This window comes from Ursus americanus, chromosome X (assembly GCF_024610735.1).
Source record: "Ursus americanus isolate L20-20 chromosome X, mUrsAme1.1.p, whole genome shotgun sequence".
Classification (NCBI taxonomy): domain Eukaryota; kingdom Metazoa; phylum Chordata; class Mammalia; order Carnivora; family Ursidae; genus Ursus; species Ursus americanus.
This window is the reverse complement of record NC_142164.1, coordinates 4,578,996-4,606,895: the sequence shown is the minus strand read 5'-3', so window position 1 is coordinate 4,606,895 and position 27,900 is coordinate 4,578,996. Positions and strand designations below refer to the sequence as shown.

The following is a 27,900-nucleotide window of genomic DNA, read 5'->3' as shown; positions in this document are numbered from 1 at the left end:
CAGGCCACTGGTGACAGATAAAAATCACCACCATGTAACCATGAATCTATTTTTGGCTTTAATAAAGAAAAGCAAAACTCCGCAGGAGTAAATAAACAATCGAATGACAATGGCGAGTCTGTGTTCGTTCTGACTTGCGGTACTACACACACCTCATCAGATAAACCCGAGGAGGCTGGCAATCCTGGCCCAGGACGGGTTTTGGCCCCCGTGGGTCCTCTCGTCTTGGAAGCAGCAGCATTTTCACACACTCAGCCAAGTTGCTGGCTAGGGAGTGTGGAGGCAGGCCCAGGAAGATCTGGTCCCCTGAGCCTTGCCTGCCGGTCAGGAGAGACAACAGCCTCACTCCTGACCTTGGCAGTGCCCCCTTTACAGCGTTCACGCAGCTTGAAACAGAAGGGGCTTTCCTCATGGGTCCCCTTGTGATGCCAGCAACTTTCTGATCAGCAGCGGAGCGCGTCAAGCGCGAGAGCCAGGGGCCTTCCGAAGAGGCCCACCGAATAGCAGGGATGTAGGACCCCTGACGTCTAGCTCAGAAGAGACAGGCCGTTCCAGTCAATGGCTGGCGGGCGGCGGGGGTGGCCCATCATCCTCATGATAGGTAACAACCACTAGAAACGTTGCTAAGAAACACACAAAACCAACAACAAAAGGTTTCCCACAAAATAAACAACACAACTTCACACTCTTCCACCAGTGCTGTATTTAGGAGCCTTTCCTCGGACACGAAGTAGCCGTGCGATGTGTATAACACGCACACCTTGTGGGCCATGGGACGCTTTTACGACAGAGCAAGAGTCACCGGCGAGGACAGACGGGCGCTCCGTTTCTCAGTCTGATGTCCTCGTCGCCGTGAATGGGGCCGTCCGTGGCTGGCGACTCCCGGGCCTGCCTTTAGCGCCCGCTCCCAGCCTTCCTTCCCACAACATCCCCTAGATGCTGTTCAAACATTCTCTGACTTTTGACCGGAACGAAGAGGGGGGAGACACTAACCAGTTCTCTTAAAACGTATTTCTTTGTACGATCCAGAAATCAGCAGTACCCAAATGAGTCGCGGTGCAGAGACCTTTATGGCAGCTTTCCCTCACTCCTGAAGGTCAGAGTCCTTGACACTGTCCAGGAGCCCAGACGGGCATCTCACAAGGAAAGTCCCACTGACCTGTCCCCCGCACGGGAGTGGAGAAATCTGTGTCCACAAACAGCACACAGCGGCAGCGCTCTCCGCGGCAGGGCCGAGCCAGGCCAAAGCTGCTGTCTCCGTCTGCAGCACCGTGGTCAGCTCACGGGTCACGGTTTAGCTGGCTTCCCGGTAACCTTGCGTGCTCCTCCGGCCTCCTGCCCCGAGGGGATCAGGTGCTCTGGGATGTCTACCTGGAAGATGTCCTTTCCGCCCTTCCTGGGGATGGGCTCCAGCAACCACCTGGGGTTCGAAAGCACAGTGAGGTACTTCTGCTTCAGGCTGGTCAGGACAGCTTGATTTTCCAGTTCCATGACCTCATCGGGAGCTAAGTCTTCTGGGCACAGCAACGTTTCCCCAACGTCAACAAGCCCTGTGCACAAAGAGAAGCACACAGTAGTTTTTCCTTCCAGAAACCGAGGCCCGCCTGTTGGAGAACATGGTTATTGAAAGCTACGACCACCAGAGACCAAGAGGGTCTCACCAAGGGGACACGGAGTACACTGGGCCCCTCTGTCCGAGCATCTGCGACAAGCCAAACTCTGTTCAGGGAATCTGGGGTGAGGCCGAGGCGGGGAGAGAAAGGAAGTGGAGGGCCTTGTCCTCAACGACCACACCCACATAATGGGCTGGTCCCAGCCGGACTGCTTTGGGCAGCAGGCAGAGACGAGAAGGGCTCAGGACGCCAGGGGGAACAGGCCACCAGTTCCCTAAGCACTTGGGCAGGTGGCAGGTGCTGCGGTGGAACCTGACCCACCGAGGGCTTAGGGAACCTACCCAGGATGCGGGGACAGTGGGGGTGGGGCATGGCCCACGAAGCCAGGCAACAGCCTGCGTCTGGAGACTACCCCAACCCACCCCGGGTACTGTGGTCTCCGTCTCCCATGCTCTCTGCCGCGTGTACGCACGCGCACACACAGACACACTCGTGCGCACACACGTGGGTGTACACATACACACCCACAGGCAAATGCCACGTGGAGACTTGGAACCTGTCCTGCCTCTCTGATCAAAAATGGGCACTGAGGCCCAGAGCGGATGCAGGGTTCACCTGAGGTGGTGGGACCTGGGCAATTCCCCCTCCCCCAGCCCAGGGAGGGCCCCCTGCTGCCCCGTTGAAGGGTGTGTTGCTTAAAGAAACCACGGCCCACACACCAAGCAGTCCAAAAGAAAACGAGCCACAAAACTCCCAAGCTCGATCCTGGGGGGTAGCCCTTGGAGGTGTCCGAGCAGCATCTGGCCTATCGACACTTGCCCGCTATCACGCCACGGCCATACTTCTCCCCTTCCCGAAGCAAGGCCTGAATCTGAGCAGGGGTCATCCCAAGCCTCTCCACCAGCAGCTTCCTCCACGCGGCGTCTTCCCAGTCCCTGTGGGCAATGTGGATGGCGATGGTACAGTTCCGGTGGCTGCTCAGCAGAGGACGCCAACGCGTCTCCACGGTCTTGACCCCATTTAGGACAAAACCTGCGTAAGGCTGCCGGAAGGAGAGGCAGCCGAACTTCATCTCCCCACGGCTCCTGGGGCCTCACGTGGCCTGCGGAGACACAGAACCATGAACGTCAACGAGCACCACGCCCAGCGCTCCAAGCTCATGACCCACGGGCAAGACCTCTCCCCAGTGTTCCCCGGGTTGCCCTGAGACCCCACTGACCCGGACGGTGGGGGAGCAGAGAGCCTTGGCTCCTTCTTTCTATCACTACACAGTCAGCAGACAGGCCCCAAGGAAGGGGCCAGTGATCAGGATGACTTGTCCATCAGACGGAGTCTTTGGCGAGCTCACGGAGGAGGGTGGAGACAGCTAGAGAAAGGCATGGCCAGAGCAGCATGTGGGCAGTTGCTACAACAGAGGCCACTGAGCCCCAGGAGAGCACAGAGGGGGAGGGGCCCCTGGGTTTACCGACTCAGTGAGCTGGCTCTAGCCCTCTCCCAGCACAGACGGGGCCAGTCCTGGGCTTCGCTTCTTCTCCTGCCAACCCACTCACCCCAACACTCTCGGGGCCCCGGCCCTGCCACCGCTGAGACACTGCAGATCCCCATGCTCCTGGGCTCCTATTCTGGGGCCGCGGAGCACAAATCCTTGGTATCTCACCTCAGCTCAGCGCTGGGGGCGCCCTGTGACCTCAGATGTCCCTGGCAGGTGTCTCCTCCCCACCCCTTTGGGTGCCGTCCTCCTCCGACCCCTTCCTGCCCCACTGCTCCCCACCATCGACACCCCCAATCCCAACCCGAGCCTAGAGAAAGGAAATACAAGAGGACGAACTGGTACCGGGGCACACGCACTGTCTCTACGCCCGGCGCTGGGGATGGCACGAGTCATGCATCATACGATTCAATCCTCAAATAACCCGGTAGAGCACCGCTACCATCACCCCACTCTGTATCTGAGAAGGAGGTGCCGAGGAACAGAGAGACGGCCCATGACTGCAAGGGGATCTGAGTGCACGTACCCCCCTTCCCCGTCCTCGCACCTGGATGGGGGGCGGGTCCCCCCTCCTCACGGCAGGACAGAGCTGTGCAGTGGGAAGAGCAGGGCCCCGGGCCTGAACCTCAGCTGGGTCCCGGTACCTCACGGAGCCTCAGTCTCCGACGTGGCTGCGAGCATCGGGGACAAGGTGCCAAGGGCACCTAGCCCAGTCCATGGCACCTACCAGGACAGTTACAAACAGTGGCTGTCCCTCCTCAGCGGCGGCAGCAGCAGCGGGCCTGGGGCTCTCCACTGAGCCCAGGAGCACCACCTACTCTCGTTCATCTCTGCCCCCAATTCCTGAAGTCCGGATACCTGGCCTCAACGACACTCTCCTGCTTAAGAAAACACATCCACTCTCAAAGATAAGGCCCCAGGATCACAAAAGCTGCCTCGTGTTCACCCCCTTCCCAACCCACCGCCCTGCCTGTCCCCACATGCAGACCCGCGGCCTTCCCTCTGTCTCTCCAGCCGAGCCGCCCTGCCAGCTGCCCTCAGCCGTGCCCTGGGCCCTAGCACTCTTGCTCACTCGAGGACCTGGCTCTGTCTGCTCTTGCTCAGGCGGCCTCACTCCCCCCGCCTGTGAGGTGATGGTCCCGTTTGCAGAGAGCCACACCTGTGTATGCCTCACCACGGGGACAAAGACTGCCCGCGCCCCGCCCCCCTCACCCACACATGCCTCCAGCGCCTGCGGCCTTCTCCAAACCTCTGCATGGCACTGGTAGAACAGCAGTCTACACTCGCAGCCTCTACTTCTTCGCCATGTACCGCCCCCCACCTTCCACGAACACACAGGTCACCACAGGCACCAGTGACCCGTCTCGTGCCTGTTCTGTCCTCATCTAACTCGTGGCCGGACAGCCCGGACACCGTTGACCACCTCTCGCTCCCTTCTTCTCAGGCTTGCACGCTGCACGCTCGCCTGCTCCGCCCCCCTTCACATAGGCCATGCCCCCTTCGTCTCAACCTTCCACAGCCAGTAGCCTCAGGTCCCCAACCACCGCCACCCCAAATCCACTTCCGTTCTACCTCTGCAAGTGGCTTCACCACCAATCTGTTGTTCCAGTCCCTGACCTAGCAGCTGCCTGTGCTCCCTTTCCCGCAGCCGGCACTCACAGCACGTGGGTGCCGGTCCCCAAACTACTCAGAGCCTGACCCCTCTCTGTGGTCTCCACGGCCACAATCCTAGTCTAAGTCTCCCAAGGCCCCGCTGCCCTCTCAAGCGGTCTCTCGATCGTCCTCTGCCTCGCCGCGGGCGCCCAGCACTCTCGTGCCCACGCCGTGGACAGAGTCGTTGTGGTACAGGACTGATGCATCAGGCCACTCCCCTGCCAAAACCTCCTAGGGGCCTCCGGTCCCATCCAGGACAGAGCCACACCTCTCGCCACGGCCTAAAGGCCCCACGTGATCTGCACCCCAGCCCCTCACTATCTGCTCTCTTCTCCCCTGTGCTCACCACCCTGCAGCCACAAAGGCCTTCCTTCCATCCCTGGAACATTCCAAGTTCATCCCTCCCTCAGGGCCTTTATAGGTTGTTATGGGTTGCATTACGTCCCCGCCAAATTCCCGTGTTGGAAGTCTCAATCCCCAGTACCTCAGAAAGTAACCTTACACATAAAGAAAAGGTCTTTACAGACCTTTCCAGTTCAGAGGAGCTCAGCTCGACAGACCCTCACCCAGTATGAGTGGTGTCCACAAAAAAGGGTGACGTTGAGAGACAGGCATATGAAGATGCGGGCAGAGATCTACAAGCTATGGGATGCCAAAGATGGCCAGGAAACCACCAGAAGTTGGGGGGGAGGGACAGAACACATTCTCTCCCAGCTCTCAGAAGAGGCGAATTCAGCCGACACCTCGAGCCCGGACTTCCACCCCCAGAAACGGGAGATGATTCATTTCTGTTGTTTAAGCCCCCCAGTCTGTGGTAGTCTGCTGCAACCACTCTGGCCAACTAATTCAGAGGTAGGTGTAAGCTCCGTCCTGGACATCTCCACAGGGTGCACAATGACTTCTCCTTCAAGGGCACACCCAGTACATTCCTTCATGTCTGTACACCTTCACCTATCACCTTTTTCACTGCCTGCGTGGCATCCCGCTGTCGGCTGTCCCACAATTTGCGACTATGCCCTTTACCGATGGAGACTCACAGACTGCTTTGCGCTTTCTGCCACTACAGGGGACAGCACCACAGACGCTCGCTGGCAGAGGACACGTTTAGAAGGCAGCTAGGGTCATCATGGCATGACCTTCGGAGATGCTGATACAGGCCAGCAGACCACCTTCCACAAAGGCTCCCCTGCGTACGCTCCACCAAGCATGGGCAAGGGTTCCATTTCCTCACTCCATTGTCGGCCCTGGGAACCATTACTCTGCTTAAGCTCTACCAACCCAATGGGTGACAAAGGGTCGCCCTGTTCACTGGGTCCGGATTATTCACGAGGGAGGCTGGTTGTCCCCCTGTGGCCTGGCCCTTTCTCTTTCTTCTACGAGGGTACATAAGCGGACTGCAGGTTTGCCTCATGTCTGCCATTCAGTTTCTGGGCCAACCCTTTTCTCATCAGGGCCACAAAATCACAGGGAAAACTGAACTGTGTGGGTGGAACCCCTAGAGGGATGCAACTGTAAAAGCGCCCTCCTGTCTCACCATGCAGAGTACCTGCTTCGTGGTCTGAGGAGGAAACGCCAGTCCACTTGTCTGGGCTTCTTCACCTGCACAAGGACTGGGGTTGGGCGGGGCGGGCGGGGGGAGAAGGAAAAGCCATTAGGTACAAGAGGACAATGTTGGCTAATGTGCCAGAACAGGTTTTCTACTCAGCAAGGCTGGGGGACCACTGGGACTCAGGAGGGCCCATTGGATGGGAAACACCTCACTCAAGGTTTGGTTCTGCTAATCAGCTGATGCCCCAGCCAGCAGCAGAGAAAACCATCTCCTGGAAGGGGATCGTGTTCTCACAGCCTAGCACACCCCTCATCCAACAGGAGAAAGATGACACCAACCCCTCACATTGTCACAGCAGAAGGATTTGGGGGCCCTACAGTCCCGTTCCCCTCAATAAAATCCTGAGTAGGCCCCACTGGGGGGAGTGTGACAGGCAACCAGCTGAACACTGCACAGCCAGGGACCTTGGGTAGGCCACAGCCTGGGGGCCAAGGGGAGGCGGGGAGGGACGCAGTGAGGGAGGGCTGGTGCTTGTGGACCAGCATGCTCCTGTTGCTGCGTGCACAGGTCCCTGGCCTGCACACGCCTTTAGAAGGATGGCAGGCGCTGGGGGACAGGGAAGGGTGGCCTGGGCAGCTCTGCGCGTGCTCCCAGACCCCCCCTCCCAGGTCCGGGAAACCCCAGCCCAGAGGTACCCTCCCGCAGAGGGCAGAGCAGGCCTCAGCAGCATGGCCTTCCTGGCTCCCTTTGCGGCGGGCGGGTCTCCAGGCCCCGGGTCGCGGGCGCGCTTGGCTGACAGGGCTGCGGCCACCGGGCGAGACCGTCCGCTTCCGGGCGAGACCGTCCGCTTCTGCGTGACCCGGTGAGGCCGCCAGCGCCTGGACGACCACCTCCCACGCCCAGGCGAGGAGACGATGCGGGCCGCGGAGAGAGGACTGAGCGCTCGGGCCGCGTCGTGGCTCTCCCGCCATCGCCGCGCCCAGGCACCGGGGGCCGCTGACAGGTGACAGGCGTCGGCGGTCCCTCACCTGAAAGGCTCGCACACACGCCGGTGCCCCTTCTTTGAGGGGCTTCCGCCAGCTCGAACCCGCGTACGCTCACGGAGATGTGGCACACGCCGGGGCGCAAGCACGTAGGCACGCATCCAAGCAGCTACGCACACACAGGCACTGACGTACACACGCACATAGACGCGCAAGACCCAGCCGCTAGGAGACGTCGTTGGACTCTTGGGGCCCCGACTCCTAGGGGACGACCCGGCTGGATCCGGAGGTAGCCACTGGCGGCTGGAGCGGAACCGGAAAGAAGAAAAGAAACGGGGAGGGGGGAGAAGGAGCGGGTGAGAACGGCCTGGGGGCGGGGCCGGGGCGCGGCTACGGGAGGCGGGGCTGGGGGAGAAGTATGTGGGGACGGGCCTGTGGGTACGAGCTGGGGGAGGAGCTGTGAGGCCGAGTTGGGGGAGTAGCTGGGGCGCACCTACAAGAGGAGGGGGCTCCGGGTGTGGAAAGAGTTGGGGAGGAGCTAGGGCAATGATTGGGAAGGAGCAGGACAGAGCTGGGGGGGGGGATGTTGCGGAGGAGGAGGAGCTGTGCGAAGAGCAGGGTGGTCCTGAGGAGGTGTAGCGCGGGGGGCGGGTGTGCAGGGGGAATCTGGGGAGGGCTGGGTAAGCGGAGCTTGGGGAGGAGCCACAGGAGAAGCTGGGGGACCCCTGGGGATGAGGACCTGGGGAGTAGCAGGGCGGAGCTGAGAGGAGGAGCTGGAGACGCGCGGGGTGGAGCTGAGGAAGTTGAGAAGGCAGAGCTGGGGAGGAGCGGGATTAAGTTGGGGAGGTGGAGGTGGACGTGGAGCCTCGGGAGGAGCTGGGGGACCACTGCGATGAGGATCTGGGGAGTTGTAGGACAGGGTGTGGGACCCTGGAGAGGCGAAACTGGGGGAGGAGTAGGGCGTGGCTGGTGGAAAGCTGGGAGGAAGAGCTCGGGATGAGCGGGGCGGAGCTGGGAAGGGGCAGGGAGGGACGGGCGGGAAGGTTGGAGAAGTAGCGGCCAACGGGGTGTGGGGCTGGGGGGAAAGCTGGGAGGACGAGCTGTGGAGGTGCCAGGCGGGGTTGAGGCGGAGCAGAGCGATATCGGGGAAAGCTGGGAGCAGAAGGTGGGGACGACTGGGGCAGCGCTGGTGGGGAGCTGCGAGGAGCAGGACGGGGCTGGGGAGGGGTAGGGCAAGTTGGGGGAAAGCCGGGAGGAGGAGCTGGGGCAGGGCTATGGCGGAGCGTGGCGGGCCTGGGGATGCTGACAGGAAGGTGCTGGGGAGGAGCGGGGCGAGCTGAAGCAAAGCTGGGGGCGGGAGCTGGGGCGGGCTGGGGCGGAGCTGGGTGGGACTGGTGGTGTAACTGGGAGGAGGAGCTGTAGGGGAGCGGGGCGTGGTTGGGGCGGGGCAGGGCGGGACTGGTGTGGCGGTTGGGAGGCGGAGCCGGAGGAGTAGGGCGGAACTGGTGATGTGGTTGGGAGGGTCGCTGGGGCGGAGCAGGGGAGAACTGGTAGGGTGGTTGGGTGGAGGAGCTTGGCGGAGCAGGGCGGGATGGTGGGTTGGCTGGGAGGAGGAGCTGGGTGGAGCGGGGCGGGACTGGTGGGTTGGCTGGGAGGAGGAGCTGGGTGATGCGGGGCTGAATGGTGGGTTGGCTGCTGGGAGAGGAGCTGGCCGGAGCGGGTCTGGTGGAGTGGCTGGGAGGAGGGGCTGGGTGATGCGGGGCGGGATGGTGGGTTGGCTGGGAGGAGGAGCTGGGCGGAGGAGCTGGGCGGAGCTGGGCGGAGCTGGGCGGAGCTGGAGAGTCGGACCCCGGGAATAGCGCGGGGGCTGAGCAAGGGCGGGTCAGTGGCGGAGGCCAGGCGGTGCCGTTCCGACTCCCGTGACATAGGCGTCCGGTCGGCGCCGCATCGGTAGGCAACAAAGTGGCAGCCCCAGGGTCCTCCGCGACCTCAGGTGACCCTCAGAATGGACCCCAGAGAACGCGAAGGCGGGGTGAGGGCGGGACCTGTAGGTTGAGTCGTGCACCTGGGCGCTGAACTGCCCGCGCGGGCTCTCCTTCCAAGCCACCCTGGGATGGCCAGCGGGGTCCCGAGGGACGGTCTTCATAGGAACATGTTTCGCAGGTGAGAAGAGAAATTCCTCCTCTGTTCCCTGCTGCCCGTCAGACCTGACGTGTGCCAGACAAAGCCAACTTCCCTGTCAGAGCTGTTTCTTGTCCTCTACCTCTCAGTCAGGGGCTCAACACAGTCAGTGTCGCTGTGCTTTGCTCCTGGGGTCCCCTTACCCTCACCCTCCTTCCGCATTTGCTTGGTGACCAATTCCTGTGTCCCTGCCTCGCACATGCCTGATCAGAATAAATTCTCCTCTTCCTGTCCGCACTGCTACCTCGTGGGTTCAGGCTTGCGGTCCGGGGCCGGTGGCTTTTATCTGAGCCTCCCCACTGGCCTGGATGCCTCCTGTCTTTCCTCCTTTTTTGGGGTCACTTTTCCAAAATATTCATGTCACCCCTGGTTCATCTGGGTGGCCTGTAAGTGAGCCTTTCCTGGACACCTTTTACATAGCACAAGAATCTCTTGTTCCTCAGCTACTGCTCTCCCTCTCAGTTCCCCACCCCTACCCGTGGAATAAAATCAGCAGTGAGAAGTAGATCGACTGCAGATGGAACTCTTAAGGAAACAAAGTTTCTGGAAGAATGTCTTGTACCTCTGGTTTTTCCTGAGTTCTCGCAAAGCTGGGGACATTGTCCACATGACCCAGGCAGATTTCTAACTCCTCTCTGGCCCCCGTGTGACCCCAGCCTGCCCTCTATCCTAAAGCACAACTTTGCCCAGGAGTTGCCTGGCTCCTAATGCTTAGCATTCAAATGTCTGAACCTCTCTGGCCCCAGTTTGTCCATGTGTCAAATGAGGATAATAAACAGTTCCCAGGTCGTGGGATTGGTATGAGCACTGAATGGGTCCAGCTTAACCATCATGCTAAGCTCCATGAGGCTGTACTCATAACATGGCCTTGTTCAAGGCAGCCCTCCTGTCTCCTTGGGCATAGCTGCCCCTCCAGTCTCATTGCCTGGACTCTCGCCCGGTTCCCAGCACTCAGTGCCTCTGCCCTCCACACTGCTCTCTCATGGCAGATACCCTCCCGCACTTCCTGTGGCCTCATGAAGCCTCCCCTAACTGTCTGAGCCTGGTTTCAGGGCCTGCTCCGTCTCCCTGACAACTTTCCAGAAACTTGCCTGTGGTACTAGCTTTTGTGCAAGGTTACTTTGGGCCATTTCTGTTCTGCATGTGTGTGTGTGTACCCAGTTACTACAGCTAGACTGGAATCCCTCTGAAAACAAGGACCCTGTCCACTTCACCTTTGTACTATCCCCAGAGCCTGCCTCTGCCAGTGGAGACACTCACTAGATGTTGACTGATGATGGCAATAAACTGACCAGTTCGAGTCATCCGGGGTTCATCGACTCGCCACCATGATGAACTACTGTACCATGCTGGACTTGGTGAATGAGTGACATAGGCCCTGTCCTGGACACAGTGAGTGCTAGTTGGATAAGGAAGGCAAATATGTCAGTAAGTCTCATTTGAGGTGGGACTAGACATCCTCCACAGAAAGAACTATCTGTGAAGTGCTGCGAGGCCTCAGGGAAGGCCAGTATGCACCTCACTGGGAGATCAGAAAGTTTTCAGAGGCAGCCTGGGTCTGAGCTGTACATTGAAGAATAGGCAGGGTTTTGAAGGTGGTGATACAGGAGTCCAATCCTGAGAAGTCCACTTCGGGCTGGAAAGGCAGGAGATCAGAGGCGACGAGGAAGAATAGCCCAGGCAAAGAAGTGGGCAAAAGTGCTTCTGTCCTCTTACTTCCTTTAGTCCTTGAATCAACCTGGCGAGCTAGGTGCTGTTAGATCCACTTGACAGATGAGGAAACCAAGAGCACAGAGGGCAAGGGACTTGGCTAAGATCTCTCACTTGGCTGAGGGTGGGGGAGAGTTGGGATTTAAACTCAGGATCGGCCCACCTGGAGTCCCCGTGGCCGCCATACAGGTTGGGAACACAGGAAATGCACTCTGAGCCTGGTGCCAGGTCATCCTGCTGCCCTGAGTTATGCTTCTGAAGGGTAGGGCTGGCCCTGGCCTTGAGTGTGTTCTCATTTCCCGTCTGTAAGGCAAGGCGCTCGGCCTCTGACTGCTTCAGCTCCTTCCAGCTGCAGTGTGATTCAGGGACTTTGAATTGTGTTGCTTGCCTGTGAGGTGGTTTGCTCCTTTCAGATTGGAGGAGGGACTTTTGCACTTGAATCAAAAGAGTACGTATTTCACAGGATATTCTTTAATGATGGCTATCAAAGAGTCAATTCTGTTTACTCAACTGTGGCTGGTGCTCTCTGGACTGTGAGGAGAAGCCGAATCAAAAGGGAGATGAAGAGCCTCTTGTGCTATACAGCTGCCCGAAGGTGCCACACTTACATTTTCATCCCCAGTGCTCCAGTCGAGAAGTGTCAAATCAGGCATGTATATTTATTTTTACACTCGACTGTCTTGCTGATGGATTCTCCAGAATGACCCAGGGTACTGGAGTTTCTGTCACAGGTCTGTGGCTTGCTTCTAGGGATCTGTGGGGTCCAGGGCCATGTGACTTTAAAAACTATATACCCCAGTACTTTGACATCAGTTCTTCCATATGCATCTTCCTACTGGGATAGAGCAGGGTTGGTGTGGAGATGTGGGAGTGCCAATGTCATCTGTAGTCACAGCAGATCTGCCCTCTCAGACATTTTGATGCTTGTTTCTGTCCTCTTCTCCTTCCTTCTCCCATCCTAGCAAAACTACTCATTGGTGCACATTCTGTTTGTACAATGACCGTTATTCATCTCGAATTAATCCCAAAGTAATACCACTGATTTCCCCCTAAAATACCAACAAGACTACTCCTGTAAACTGTCCATGAGGGAGAGACAAGAGTCGGGGCCAGGTGGCGTGTTGTGAGCGCTCACACTGTGAGCCGAGAGGTCGTTTGGCGCAGCTCTGGGGCTGCTGTGGCGGCTGGAGTCAAGCTGAGCTGGCATTCCTGCCACGGTCTGCAGGTCATAGCTTGCTTGCCCCTGGGTCCTTGTGTTGTGTTCTGGCCCAGGAAGGGATCCCTTCCAGGTGCTTTGCCTCGTCCCAGTACCACATTGGATTCTCCCTGGTCTCCTGGGATGGCATTATCATTCTTTTCACTTTAGAGACGAGACCCCTGAGATTCAGAGAGAGGAAGTGATTTACCTCGGGTTGCATAGTTAAGTGACTGACGTGGGACACAAGTAGTCCCGCCTCCAACTCTGGTGACCTGCTTCCCATACTCACAGAAGGTGGGGGTGGCATATGCTATCTGGAAGGCCATTTCGAGCCTGAGCAACGTTTGATGTTGTGAGTGGTATGGTTTGGGAATTCAGTCTCGACCCATTCAGAAGGTTGTCTTTCTTGGCTGCCTCTTCGGTTCTTGGACTGCTCGATTTGGTTCTGTACCTGCCCAGAACAGCTGCTCTCTGCCTTTGGTTCAGGAAGCCTCACTCCTCCGAACCAGCTCTTCCACTGCCCTCAGTGTCTACCCCCCCACTCACGTTGTACTGTGCACGTCAGCCACGGCAGAAACATACTTGGCAGTTTGCGTACTTGTGTTGGGTCCCAGCTCAGGCTGTCTTTGCATTCCTAGCTCACGTGCTTGTCCCTCATTCCCAGGTACTTTGGCACACTGCTTGTTTGCAGTTCATTCTGATTTCTTTACCCTTGCTTCTGCTCACATGCTCTCCTCCCTTCTGCTCCATGATCTCGGGCCCAAGCCTTTTCTGATTTGATTTCTCTTCTGTAACTTTCTGGACCTAGACACAGATGCCCAGTGAAGCTAATGAAGTTTAAGACTCAGCTTCAGGTCACTTGCTTGCCCAGGCCTGGAAGAGGCCCTAGCATCATGGCTAGTGCTCATCCTATGGCTTGTAAAATCCACAAGAAATATTTTTGCTGAAGTTGGTTCGGGGTGCCTCTCTTTCCATTCTGCTGTCTCCCTTACTCTTGCTCTTGCATTGGGTGGTGATGCAGTGGCCGTGGGCATATTGGGAGTCTGGCTCAGGAGACGCTAAATTGGGATATACTTGGTTTTTGATTTAGAGAGTCCTATTTAAGGGGCTCACAACCAATTCCATACATGTTTGAGATATTGCTAGCTGCCCTGTATAGAAATAGCCTCCAGGAATACTGCTGCTTTCTGTACCCTTGCACCCAGCACTGGGACAAGAGGTGTGAGGTGGAAGAGGACATTGTGATGTCGTGCGTCATACTGTGCAGCACTGAAAGTGTGTTGGCAGTGGAGGAGAGTCAAGATTCACAATGTACAGAGCCAGAAGCTAGTCTGCGGGAAGATCTTCCAGTCACAAATCAGATGTGGAACATCGACAAACACAAGTTCTGTCCTGTCAAGAATATTCTCAGTGTGTAGCGTATGCAATTATAAGCACAGCATGCATTTATATTAACATGTGGAGGGGGGTGTGTGAAGTGGCATTTTCCAGAATTCTTGTGACTGTGGGGCACACGCCTGTATCAGAACTACAAACACTGAGTAGCATACAAAAAAGAGTTAATGTAGCTGGCCTGAGACTGCTGTCCTTTCAAAAGATCTGCTTGCAATGCTGGCCCTTGGCTGGCTTCTGGGGACTTGACTCTCATAGGGTGTTCAGGCAACAGTAGACTGGTAAGAGGGCTCACTGTGTGTAGACTGTTTATACAAACAATGTGGTTTGTGCTGAACACCTCCTTTCCTTCTGGGAGTCTGAAATTTGGGTACATGCTAAGCAGAGCATTCCTACGTGACCAGCCTTGAATAGAATCCCTGGGCACTGAGTTTGGGCTTCCCTGGGCAGAAACATCACCCATGTCACTGCATGTTCACTGCTGAAAGAAGGTTGTGCTCTTTGTGGCCCCTCATGGGAAGAAGAGAGGAAAAGGAGTCTGCATAGGGATTCCTCCAGGCTCTCCCTGCATCTGTTCCTCTTGTGATCTGCCTGTGTGTCCTTAGTACGTTGCTGTAATACCTTTTAAGTATGAGTGCAACTGTATGCTGAGTCCTGTAAGTCTCCTACAATAATAGACAAGAAAAGTAGGAATAACAGGTTGCAGAAGTATGTGAGGCAAGTATTTAATAAAAACACACTTTTATTTGTTATGTCATTTTTTTCTGAATTTTGAGATGTGTCTAACATTTGTTGACTTTTTCCAATGTGTACTCTATTGCATTTCTTCTCTCATTTGAAATATTCACTTTTGTTATCAATTTTGTATTGATATTTTTGTATTCTTGTCCTTGGAGAGGGCCCCAAGTGTTAGAAGCTTCAGATTCCACCAAACCTGGATCTGCCTCTATTGTGGATCCAAGACTCATGACCTCTTGTTGATTTTGTTATTGTCACTCCATATTTCACAGGTGGGAAAGTTAAAACTGAAAGGGGAAAGTCAAGCTTACTTGGCAAAACTGGGACAGGATCCATGTCTTTCAGCTCCCAATTTAATGTTCTTTTCCCTCCATTCAATAAAGTGTTTTGATGATTTGTCTGTAAACAATGGTCAGGGGCACTGGACATAGAGTGGATGGCACTTGGAAGACTGAACTTCTAGTCCTTTCTTTCAGTAGATGGGTGATCTTGAATGAGTCCTTCCCTTCCTGGGACATATTTTTTGCTTTTGTAAAACAAAGGGACTGGACTAGATGCTACTTCGAGTGGAGGTCTTTCTCTCTTTGATGTTTCCTAAGTTTGTCATTGTAGAAATGCTGGAATCACACAATCATAGTTGAAACCATTTATCTTCTTGCCCTTGGGTCTTCTCTGTCTCTACAACAGAAATAAAATCTCTGCGTCTCCCAGTTGTCGTGAAATCCCTGGCACCATTCATGGTTGAGCAGGTAATCAAAAGTTGCTTCCATCCTTTTGTCCAGTCAGGGACGAAGGTTGTCATATATGATTCTTACTCCTTCCCTTTGGAATCAGAGAATTTTTGATCAGCAAACCTAAATTTTAAGAAAGAAAGAGAATGAAATATACATACTCTGCTTTTAAAACTTTTTACGATGGAAATGTAATTTGCAAACAGAAAAAACACACAAATATTAAGTGAATAGATTAATGGATATTCACAAAGTTAACACACCAGTAACCTGCATTTATATTAAGAAGTAGAACATTGCTAGAACTCCCTTGTGATCCCCTCCAAGTTACTCCTTCTGCCCAAAGGTAAACTACTGTTTTGACTCGTAACATCTTTGATTATTTTATGTAAATGGAATCCTACATTATGGACTTTTATAATTGTCTGGATTCTTACAGTTGCTATTGGTGGTGAGATTCATCCGTGTTGTCACATGAACAGTATTTCCTTTGTTCTCCTCGCCATACAAGATTCCATTTTATGACTATACTCTGATTTATCTATTCCAGTGTTCATGGACATTGGTGGGGTTTCCAGGTCTTTGCTGTTACAAATAAAGCTGCTATGAATATCCTTGTGTTTACTTTCTTTGGGAAATATATGTTTCTGTTGCATATAGGTCTAGAGGTATGGCTGATGATTTATAGGATGTGCACACGTTTAACTTCAGCGGATATTGCCAAATAGCTTTCCAAAGTGGTTGTAGCGGCTTGCTTAACCACCAGCAGGGTGTGAGTTCCTGTTTGTCTCCATCCTTGATTGCACTCGCTGCCACTTCAGTGGGTTACAGGTGGATCTTATTTCGGTTTGTTTGTTCACATAGAGCAGACTTCTGTAGTGTACAATTTCATGACATTGGGCTGAAGCACAGAGCCAAGTATCCCTTACTACTGTCAAGATACAGAAGAGTTCCCTCACCGCCCCCTCAAACGACCTGGTGCTGCCTCTTTGTATTCCACCCCTCCCCACTCTCAGACCCTGGCAGCCACAGGTCTGATCTCCATCCCTATAATTCTACCTTTTCCAGATTGTCGCATAAATGGAATCACGTGCTATGTAGTCTTTCGGGTCTGGCTTCTCTTAGCAAACTGTCTTTGAGTTTCCTCCATGTGGTGGGAGTGCACCGGTAGTTCACTGCTTTTTATTGCTGGGTAGCAGTCCATTGTATGGATGCACCGCGTTTTGTTTATCTCTTCACCAGTTGAGGGACATTTGGTTTGTTTCCAGTTTTTGTCTGTTATGAATAAAGTTGTTATAAATATTTGTACAGAGGTTTTTGTGTGAACACAAATTTTCGTTTCTCCTGAGTAAATATCCAGGGGTGGGGATTGCTGGGTTACATAATAAGTGAATCTTTACCTTTATGGGTATCTGCCAAACTTTCGCAGAGTGGTTGTACCATCTTACATTCCCAGCAACAGTATGTGAGAATTCTAGTTGCTCCACATCCTTGTCAGCACTTGGTATTGCTAGGTTAAAAAAAATGTTTTTAGCTATTCTGAGGTATGTAGTGATATCTCATTCTGGTTTTAATTTGCATTTCTCTGATGATTAATAATGTTGAGCATCTTTCCATATGCTGATTTGCCATCCATATAACTTCTTTGGTGAATTTTCTATTTCTATTTTTTGCCCATTTAAAAAATTGGGGAGCTTGTTTACTTACTCGTTTAACTTTTTTATTTTGAAATATTTATAGATTCAGAGAAAGTTGCAAAGAAACGTACAGTCAGGTTCTGTGCACCCCCAAACATCCTACTAACTTAGTTAAGACCAGGAAATTGACATTGACACAATCTGTGGAGTTTATTCAAATTTCACCAGTTATACCTGTACGCCTCTGTGTGTGTGTGTGTGTAGTTCTGTACAGTTTCATCATATGTGTGAATTCATGTAACTTCCATCACCATCATCCTCACACCTCATCGTTCCCCTTTATAGCCTCACCCACTTCCCACTCCACATCCCTTAACCTATGGCTACCACTGTTTTATTCTCCATCTTTATCACTGTGATATTCCCAGAATGTTATATATATGGACTCCTACTATACAGTATGTAACCTTTTGATAATGGCTTTTGTTTTTCACTCAGCATGATTCCCTGCAGGTTCATTCAAGTTGCTGCCAGTTATCAATAGTTCACTTCTTTTTATCACTGGATAGTATTTCATAGTACTGATGTATGACAATTGAACCATTCATACACTTCAATAGTTTTCAGTTTGGAGCTATTATGAATACAGCTGCTATAAACATTCATGTACAGGTTTCTCCACTAATGTAAGTTTTCATTTCTCTGTGATAAATGCCCAAGAGTGCAATTGCTGGGTCGTCTGGTATCCATTTTTAGCATTTAAATAACTGCAAAACTGCTTTCCAGAGTGGCTGTACCATTTTATATTTCAACCATCGGTGTATAGTGATCCATTTTCCTGGCATCCTCACTAACAATTTGGTGTCACAATTTATTACTTTATCCACTTGGATGGGCTTGTAGCAATATCTCATTGTGCTTATAATTTCCATTTACTTGATCACTAATGATGTTGAATATCTTTTCATGTGCTCATTTGCCTCTGTGTATCCTCTTCAGTTAAATGTCTCTTCATGGCTATTGCCCATCTTCTAATGGGATTGTGTTTTTCTGATGTTGAGTTTTGAAAGTTCTTCACATACTCCAGATGTAAGTCCTTCGTGGGTTATAGAATTTTCAAACTTTTCTTCCAGTCTGTAATTTGTCTATTCATCTCCTCTGCAGGGTCTTTCACAGATCAAAAGTTTATAGATTTGATGAGGTACAATTTATCAGTTTGTACTTTATATGTCTTGCTTTCAGTCAATCAGTCATCTTGTGTAGGTCTATTTCTGTATTCTCTATTGTCTCCCACTGATCTGTGTATCTATATCTCTTCCAGTACCATACTTTATTATTACTATTGTTGAATTTGGAGAGTTCTTTATATATTTGGATACAAGTCCTTCTCCAGATAATGTGATTTGCAAATATTTTTTCCCAATCTGTGATTAGTCTTTTCATTCTCTTAACAATGTCTTTTACCTTTTTAAAAAAAAAAAAGATTTATTCATTTATTTTAGAGAGAGCGGTGTGGGGTGGGGGGTGGTAGAGGGAGAGGGAGAGGGAGAGGGAGAGAGCGTCTCAAGCAGACTCCACGCTGAGCACAGAGCCTGACATGGGGCTCGAGCTCACGATCCTGACATCACTACCTGAGCTGAAACCAAGAGCCTGATGCTTAACCGACTGAGCCACCTATGTGCCTCTCCTTTACCTTTTTTTAAAAACTGATTTCCAGCATGGACTAAGACCATATTTTTAATGATTGCTATTATGTAAAATTCATTGAGGTTTTTTTTAATGGCCCACAAAATAGTTGATCTTAATGTTACATGTACAATTGAAAACAATGTGCTGGGGGCACCTGGGTGGTTAAGCACCTGCCTTGGGCTCAGGTTATTATCTTGGGGTCCTGGGATGAAGCCGTGAGGTGGGCTCCCTGCTGAACAGGGAGTCTGCTTCTCCCTCTCCCTCTCCCCCGCCCCTCCCCCCCACATGTGCACACTCTCTCTCTCTCAAATAAATAAATAAAATCTTTAAAAAAAAAGAAAAGACTGTGCTGGGTGGAATTTTGCACATGATTTAGATCAGATTGTGCTGTCTAGGTAATCTGAAACTTTGCTAATCTTCTGCCTGCGTGTTCTGTCAATTTCTGAGAGTAGTGTGGAAGTCTCCAACTGTGATTGTGTATTTGTCTTTCTCTCCTTTTAGTAGCGTCATCTTTAGTGTATTTTTAGCTCTGTTAAGTGCACACATATTTATGATTTTTGTCTTATTGAAAAGTTGACCTCTTTATTGTCTTATGTTCCTCTTTATTTCTGATAATATTCTTCTGAATTTTTTGTCTGATGTTATTATAGCTACTCTGCAGTATTTTGCTACTATTTTTGCTTTCTAGTTATCTTTTAGATCAATTAAATATAAGAAAAACCTATTTTACCTTCATTTATTTCTTTTTAACACTCTTATTGGTGAAGATCCATATTTCAGACTAATGTATTATTTCAGCTTGAAAACTTCTTTAAAATTTTTTGTAGTGTAGAACTACTGGCTATGATTTCCATCATTATTTTTGCTTTTCTGAGAAAGTCGTTACTTCTACATCATTTAAAAATTAACCTTAGGAAGATATAATTTACATACTGAATAATTCACCCTTTTAATGTATACTTCAGTGACATTTAGTGAATTTACAAAGTTGGGTAACGATCACCAAAATCCACTTTTAGAACATTGTTCTCACTCCCAAAGATCCCTCATACCATGTCAATCATCTTCCCACCCCCCACTCCAGGCAACCACAAATCTGCTTTCTTCTCCCTCCCAGTTTTATTGAGATATAACTGACATACATCATTGTATAAGTTTAAGGTGTACAGAAATCTGCTTTCTATTCCTATAGATTTGCCTTCTTTGGAATTTTCATGTAAATTGAATCATACAATACTGAGTCTTTTGCATCTGGCTTCTTTCGCTTAGCATAATGTTTCTGAGTTTCACCCATGTTGTAGCAGGTGTCAGTATTTTGTTCCTTTGTATTGCTGAATAGTATTCCATTGTATGGACATAATAGATTTGTCTCTTTACTAATTGATGAACATTTGAATTGTTTTCATTTTTTGGCTTTGTGAATAATGCTCTTATGAACATTTGCTTACAAGTCTCTGTGTGGACAAAAGTTTTCATTTTACTTCTTACCTAGAGTGTAATTGCTGGTTCACATGGTAAATTTATGTCTAACATTGAAAAATTGTTTTCAAAAGAATTTTTTTCTGCTTCAGTAAGTTAAACTATTTTGAGAAGAGATTGGCTATACCACTTAAGAGATATTTGAATAATACTAATCTGTATTTTGTTCAAGGTGATGATGTTTTTAAATGTGAAACTACTCCTGAGTCATTAGATTTTTTTTTAAGATTTTATTTATTTATTTATTAAACAGAGCTAGAGACAGCCAGAGAGAGAGGGAACACAAGAAGGGGGAGTGGGAGAGGAAGAAGCAGGCTCATAGCGGAGGAGCCTGATGTGGGGCTCGATCCCAGAACGCCGGGATCATGCCCTGAGCTGAAGGTAGACGCTTAATGACTGCGCCACCCAGGCACCCCTGAGTCATTAGATTATTATACCTTTTATATCAGAACTAAAGTGCACTATGTTTTACATTTTAAGGAACTAACTGCCAAACTTTTCCAAAGTGGCTGAACCAGTTTACATTGGCACCAGTGATGGCATGTTGATTTTTAAAGATATTTTTTTCTGGGTACAGAATTCTGACTTGTGTCATTTCTGATGAGAAATCTGATGCAATTCTTATCTTTTTTAAAAAAAATTCTGTGTAATGTTTCTTTTTTCTCTGGCTGCTTTCAAGATTTTCTCTTAGCTTTTTTTTTTTCTAGCAGTTTGACTATGATATCGAAGGGGTGGCTTATTGGGTGTTCTGAACTTGTGTCTGTGGTTCAGTGTCATTTAATTTGGGGGAAATTCTCACCTATTATGATTTCATAAAAATTTTTAAATAAATAAAATAAATAGGTTCCCACTCCCCCTGCCTTCCTTCTGGGATTATAGTTATACTCATATTAGACTGTTTTATATTATCTTGGGTATTCTTTTCTGTTTTTATTTCTAATTTTTCTCTTTGTATTTCAACATGAGTAATTTCTGTTGACTAATCTTCAAGTTCACTGATTCTTTTCTTGGCTGTGTTGACACTGGTGGTGAGCCCACTGAACGTATTATTTATCTTCACTACTGTGTTCTTCATTTTTAGCATTTCCATTTGGTTTTTTCTTAGTTTGTATTTCTCTCTGCAATTACCTTCTGCTCTTGCATGCTATCTACCTTTCCCATTAGAGCTTTTTAACATGTTAATCATAATTAAAATTCCTTGTCTGATAGCCTCAACGTCTGTGTCACATCAGATTCTGGTTCTGATGATTGCTTTGTTTCTTGGGAGTGTTTTTTCTTGCCTTTCTTTGTGTCTTAATTTTTTTTTGTTTGAAGCCAAACATCTTGTATAGGACAGTAGAGACTAGTAGAGACTGAGGTAAATAGTTTTTATGCCTAGAAATGAACACACATTTCCTTCTGCCAGATCTTTAGAACAGGGTTTGAGTTCCCCTGGTTAGGAATTGGGCTGGGTTTGAGGTTGTTCTCACTGTAGCTACCCTCGGTGCACCACAGGTTTCAAATTCCTGTAGTGATTCCTTCTGCTTAGGGGGAGAGGTGGTTTTCCAGAAGGCTCTTTAGTCAACGCTGAGCTTTAGGTCTCCCCTTCACACTGCTTCAGATGGTCTCTGCATGCTCTTCTTCCTCTTCTGTACTTTTCCCAGCATGTCCTGCTGTTACTGGTTACTTGAACTTGTTTGCTTAGTGGTGTGGGGAATTAGGAAGGGGCAGTTTCTGTTCTCCTGCTTAAGCCCCCAGTCTTAGGTACCTGGTCCCTTGGTCTCAGGGGTGTGGTCTTCTCAAGGCTTTTGCCTATCCCCTTGGGTAGTTGTGGGCCCAGCACATATTCCTGCCATTCTCCCAGGAGCAGTTGTTTTCCTCTTTCTTTCTCCCAGCTGCAGTGGGTTGCAAAGTCTGTGGTCTTTGCCTCCACAGAGAAAGGCATTTTACTCCTAGAGGAGATGAGGGAGATGCAAATGTGAAGACTCTTAGCCCTCCTGCCTGACTAATGTTCTTCTCTTCAAGGTCTGCATCACATGGCCCTTTCTTAGGGCTCTTTCTGGTCTTTTCTGAAAGCAAAAGCACCCAGTAAGGTTTCTGGACTAGGGACTCCCTCAGTTTCTGAGGCTTTCAGAGGCTTCGCTCTGTCCTGCCAGTTTATATTCTGCCTTCCCAATTCATCGATAGTTCCAACTGAACTCTTCTTACTGGTTTTCAGTAAGGTTGCCCCAGATAAGTGAGTGCTCACATCTTTCCTCCCACAGAGACGGTATCTCCTCAGATTGTGGGCAAGTGTGTTGCTCTCCAACCTCAGCTCTCCAATGCGTTCAAAAAAATGTATGAATTTGACATTAGTCTGGCTTGTTTTTTGTCTTAACTATGGGAATGATGTTTCTTCCAGCTTACTGCATCCCAGAGTAGAAGCTATCTCCTGGTTGATAAATTTTAGGTTTCTTTGAGCCGAGGGTGCTCAGCCCCTGAGAACCCCTTGTTGTTATTCATACATTGGAGTGTGCAGAACACTTCCTTCTTATGACTGTTGCTCTCAAAATATCCTACTGTGCTTTGTGGTAAGTGCATGTTGACTATTTTGTGGTACTTCTATTTTGGGGCATTTCAGATACCCCATTTATTCCTTCTGCTTCCTCCTAGCAGATACCACCTGGTCATATTTTGGGTTTCATTGGGATATCTTTTCATCTACTTTTGTTGTAGATGTTGTTTATGGGTTTTTGTTTTACTCTTCTAGCACTCCATCTGTTTTCAGTGGGTGATTCAGGGAGATTCAGAAACTATGATGCCACTACTGCCACTTTCTCTCCAAAATCTTACTTTTCTTTTTTGAAAGATATTTTTGCTAGGTATAAAATTCTACTTTGACAGTCATTTTCTTAGTCTCTTGGTTAATGCAGTTTCAGGATTCAGTAAATATCTGGAGGGAGAACCTGGCAGAGTATTGGACCATTTTTCCCCCTTCTTCTCACCAGAATCCTGGCTCTTCAAGCCTCTAATATTTTTTTCTCCATCCCAAAGAGACCACCCTGGTCTCTCTTCTCTTAGTAGAGGCCCTCAGTCTAGGCCTTTACTCCTGTCCCCACCCATTTGCCTCATGCCCAGAATCAGCAAATGTCCTGAGGACAAAAGTGGCTGCAGAGTGTCATCACCTCTCTTTTCCAAAGTTCTGGTTGCCTCATCATTGCCTTAATGCCATTCCAACAGATGTTTTAAATTTCTATCTGGCTTTTCTAGTTACTCTCTGTGGGAATATTAGTTTGCTATAAGCTACTCCATCACATTCACAGAAGTCCACCTGCACACTAAGTATTTTCAAACTAAATCTTTTCCTCATGAACTGTAGAAATTGCTGAAGGGTGATATTTTAGGAGATTCCTTTTCAGGTAAATCTATCACTGCTCTTCAAGAAGAAAGACTCTTGGGATACCTGAGTGGCTCAGTCAGTTAAGCGTCTGCCTTCAGCTTAGGTCATGATCCCAGGGTCCTGGGTCCTGGGATTGAGTCCCACATCAGGCTCCTTGCTCAGTGGGGGGTCTGCTTCTCCCTCTGCCTGCCACTCCCCATGCTTGTGCACGCACTCTCTCTCTCTGGCAAATAAATTTAAAAAAACTTAAAAAAAAAGAAGACTCTCAAAGATGAATAAAAATGGCCAAGACTGAGGGAAATTGTGATATTATTGCATCATTTCCCTGACTTCTGTTTTAGGGTGGAAAATGTAAGGAATTATTGAAGTTGGTACTAGATTAATTAGGTTAGAAAACTACGTTTTCACAAACACATCCAAGATAGGTGTTAGTTCTAACTTATGTACTTTTAAGGTCAGAGTGAATGAGGCACTGCTACCTTCCATCATTATGAAGCCCACAGCAGAGCTACTACTCAAAATTATTTCCTCTTGGTATGTTAATTGTTCTAGTAAAACACAAGTAATCTTCTGTCTGCTTTTCAAGGACTCAGGCATAGGCGCTCACAATAAATCATAGGAGTAATGTCTCTCTTTGGATATAGGGAGCTCCATGCTGAGGAATCTGCCAGAGAAGAGGAATGCCCTTGAGAGTAGAATTTACTCTGCTAATTATGCTTTCTGCCACAATGCCACAGACTCCCTTGACTGTATATCCCACAGCTGTGCAGAATGTATCAAGAAAAGATTAGATTGTATCTTCTGCAAGGTCTTCATCCTAGAGGCTCTCCAGAAAGGAGAGACCATAGAAAAATGGGAAACTGTCTTCTGTTCATGGGCCCTGTATTGACATGAAAGCAGTGATCGGATCTTAGCTCTCCTCTGCACCAGCTGCATAACTTTGGGCCACTGACTCACCTCTTTGTGCATAGATTTCTTCATCTCTGAAACCATCCTAACAGCATTGGTGTCATAAGGCTGTTGTGAAAATCAACTATCATAATGGGGCAAAAGTTATTTGTAAATTTCAAAGTGCAGCATACCAATTAGGGATTGGTGTGATTGCTGTTGCTTTATCTCATTTTAGTGCTCCTGGAATCCCCGGGGTGGAAGGGGTCTAATGCCACATTTCTTCCATTGCAGTAATTTTCTTTTCAGTGTCCCAGACAGATGGCCTTTTAGCTTCTGGATGCAGAACTATTTCAGAGATAGGATAGATTTCCCTTTTGCTTGTCTTGCAGCCCCTATGCTGAATCCTGGCAGTTCTGGAATTTCTGATCTCCTGTCGCCGAGGAGGGAAGGACAGTGAAGACTTCAGAAGCCCAGAGCTGTGCTGTGTGTTTTATTTTGCCTAGTTTCTGATTTGGGAAAGTGGTAGCCTCCTGTTGGGATGTCTAGTCAGTTCTGAAACTGGATTTGTTTTAATCTAGACCACATTCTCTAAACACAGGGAAATTCTTAGGGGAAACCAAGTGCTAGTCCATCCCTCAGGTTTTCTTTGGGTCTTTAGGATGGTTCTTCCTCTGAAAGGTCAAAATCGCCTGTGATTCTGATGAGGGCTGGAGGCACCTAGTGACCTAAGCTGTTACTCAACAGGGTGGGGAAGAAGAAATACTTTAGAAGCACTTTCAGGTTATCGAAGGGACTTTAGCACTTTCAGGTTATCGAAGGGACTAATATATGCTGACCTTTTTTTGTATGCAAAAAATACAGAATCTGAAAATGTGATTTAATCTTATTATTTGAGATCATATACAGGTATTATTTATTTGACATCAGTTATTTTCATCCGAGGTTACCAAGTGCTACCTTCTTAGCATCAGACCTATGTAAAGTTAGCATAAACCTTTGTTCTCTGCCAAAAGGCTACAGCAAATGATCTCTGGAGGTCTTTTCTGTCTCTAAATTAGGTCTACAATCCTTGGATTCCTTCTTGTAATCCTTCTGGAATGATTTGGACTCTTTTCCAGTCTACTTGGGATAGCCTGCATGGTCTGTCACCCTCCCTTTGGTCTAAGACTCTCTGGTGACTTGTAGGACTCTTATTTATAGTTATAGTTATATTACAATACTGGAGTTCTCCACAGACTGCTGTTCAGAGAAGTTCAACGTCTCTGAGACGGTTTCAATGAAAGAATTCTATCAAAAAGAATTTGCTGAATTGTGATTGTAAACAAAATAGCTTTGTGGGGACAAAATGTACTCCTGATAAGGGAGCCTTATGTTTATTTTCCAGCCTCTCCTCCCAGTGCTTCACTTCTAATCTCTCTGCAGAAAGAAACATTTCAACAGAGAACCCTGTGGAAATTGAGACAAGTTATCTTCTCAAAGTCCTGAACTCCCCGTTCTTACTTCAGAAGGAACCCCTCTGTTCACAGCTGCTAAAGCTAGGCTGAAGTCCAGTTCCTTCCCAAGGCAGTTCTGTTTGGATGTTGGATGCACACCTTTCCAAGCATTGTGGTCTCCAAATGTAAGTTTATAACATAAATGTCTTTCTGTAGCGTGGAAGAACTTTATATCTTTGTGTTATCAAATAGTGTGATAGTGTCTCATATTTTGCTGTGCCATTTAGAAATTTTACTATCATGAGGGGATTTTGGAATCATGGCTACATCATTTTATCTGGGTTATATATGGCTCCGTCTTCCAGGGGAAACAAAGTTCTCCATATACAGCACATGTGTGCATGTTCTCGCAACACCCAGCCTGAGAGATTTGGGAGGGGGTAAGAGCTAGTTCTCATTCCACAGGTAGCAACGGTAAAACATGGAGAGGCAAACATATTTGCCAAAATGCTGATTCTCAACTCCATTTTTGGGACATTCCAGCGTGTTTTGTAGGATCTCAGAATGCCTCACAAAATCACTCTAAAATTCTTGAAGTCAAATTAATCTTAATTGACTTCAATTTTTTTGAAGTCACAGCATTTTGGGGTTAGGGTTGGTACATTAAAAAAAAAAAGGTAAAATCAATAAAATGCCAAAACTCGAAAAACATTTGGGAAGCAGTGGACTACTCTGTAAGTACCAGAACAGGCATTAAAATAACCCAGGTCAGGTCCTGAGAGATATAAATTCTTGACTCCTCTTCCATGAATCTGTATTTAAATACATATCTTGTGTGATGGCATGTCTGAAGATACTTCTGCAGCACTTGGAGATGATCCCAATGACCTTTTGGGGTGATTTTTTTTCACTACTAGAAAGGTGAAAAAATATACATTGATACACTTGAACACTGAGCAATTTAGTTTGGCTGGAGCATAGGCTTATGATGGGAGAATTATGTAAACATGTTTGGAAAGGTAGGTTGGGGCCACATTTTTGAGGGCCTTGAATACTAACTGAGGTGTTTCAACTCTCTTCAGTAGGCAGTTGGAGACATTGAAGGTTTTTGAACAAAGGTTGAAGGAGAAATGTAGAATGGCCAGAGTTAGACTCTAAGGATATTAATTAGGCTGAAATGTGTAGGTTTGGCCCAAATTGAGATAAGTGAAGACAGAGAGATCAGTCAGAAACTTTCAACAGTCTCGGATGAAAGGTGTTGTGGAGATTGTCCAGCTTGATTGTGAGCTCTTATTGCACTGATGTTTAAAAGCAGGTGAAGTGTTACCTCTTGAATTCCACAGACTTTCTAGTTAATGCTGGCTAAGATTTCTCCTGGCTCAGCTGAAAAAAAAAAAAAAAGGATCCTTTGCCTTGTCTTTCAAAGGTACCTGTTCAGAATGGGGTTTTCAAGCTGTGTATGGTACTCTTGGCATCATGAAGTCTGTGTGGTTCCATGAAGCTCCAAGTCCAGATTGGCAGTCTTCGGTTTATTGTGTTAAAGGAGGGGACATCACATAGAGCAAGTCTGAGGTATTTAACCCATACGTGCTTTCAACTTGTCACCTGTGAGCTGAGCAATGGGGCCTCATTTCATTCTGACGTTAGAGGACATGGAGGAATTTCCCTGCACTCAGTGTGATAGCCACTATTTGGCTTGTATTTGAAGGAGCAAATATAAAGGCAAGTGCAATTTTGACCTGGGTTTTTCTAGTCAGTGGCTTGGGATGCCCAGCAAAAATATAAAGGAAAATTTGTTTTAATGAAAAAAGGTTATTTTTCTGTACCTTTCATTATATGAACTTTTAGCAAAGGAGACTTCTCCCTTTACATACTTTGATGATAAACAAATTCTGTCATCTTCCCACTAAGTGAGAGAAATAATGCAGAAAAAAATGGTAGAATAATTTTAAAGTTATGGGAGTACTGTAGCATCCACAGGAACCTTGGCACTTAGAGTTTTATGTAAGTCCTTGGTGGTGAGATGGGATCTGTTCCATTAACTTTGAAACAAAGGAAACGTATTGCATCACAGGTAAGTTGGTATATTGATGTGATATTGACTTTGTTGCTGCCATGTCCTTACACAGACTGTTCATCTGGTCCCCACTGTTCCACTTATTGTGACAATCTGTAT

General features: G+C 48.7%; 2 protein-coding genes across 15 annotated transcripts in view; one reads left to right on the top strand and one right to left on the bottom strand.

Moving 5' to 3' along the window:
• Positions 1–35: 35 nt before the first annotated feature.
• EOLA2 (endothelium and lymphocyte associated ASCH domain 2) lies at positions 36–7,615 on the bottom strand. Of its 13 annotated transcripts, none has more exons than XM_045812798.2 (6): positions 7,333–7,615; positions 6,290–6,365; positions 3,830–3,980; positions 2,833–2,979; positions 2,433–2,715; positions 36–1,550 (listed from the first exon to the last, which is right to left on the bottom strand). In XM_045812798.2, the coding sequence occupies exons 5-6, from the start codon at positions 2,683–2,685 to the stop codon at positions 1,288–1,290; spliced, it is 516 nt and encodes a 171-aa protein (XP_045668754.1). In that variant the 5' UTR covers positions 2,686–2,715; positions 2,833–2,979; positions 3,830–3,980; positions 6,290–6,365; positions 7,333–7,615; the 3' UTR covers positions 36–1,287. The 13 variants fall into 13 exon arrangements, with proteins under 13 accessions (XP_045668754.1, XP_045668753.1, XP_087715474.1 ...); XM_045812797.2 differs by having other exon boundaries at positions 3,830–3,983; positions 6,302–6,365; XM_087859348.1 differs by having other exon boundaries at positions 3,650–3,980; positions 6,302–6,365.
• Positions 7,616–9,089: 1,474 nt separating this feature from the next.
• Positions 9,090–27,900, top strand: part of LOC123786487 (uncharacterized) — a 273,531-nt gene continuing 254,720 nt past the window's right edge. The window contains exons 1-2 of one of the 2 annotated variants that reach the window (XM_087860128.1): positions 9,090–9,450; positions 25,714–25,909. In XM_087860128.1, the coding sequence (XP_087716254.1) occupies positions 25,876–25,909 (34 nt within the window). In that variant the 5' untranslated portion in view covers positions 9,090–9,450; positions 25,714–25,875. Of the gene's footprint in view, positions 25,910–27,900 lie in introns of both variants that reach the window. The other variant, XM_087860127.1, reaches the window with a different exon arrangement.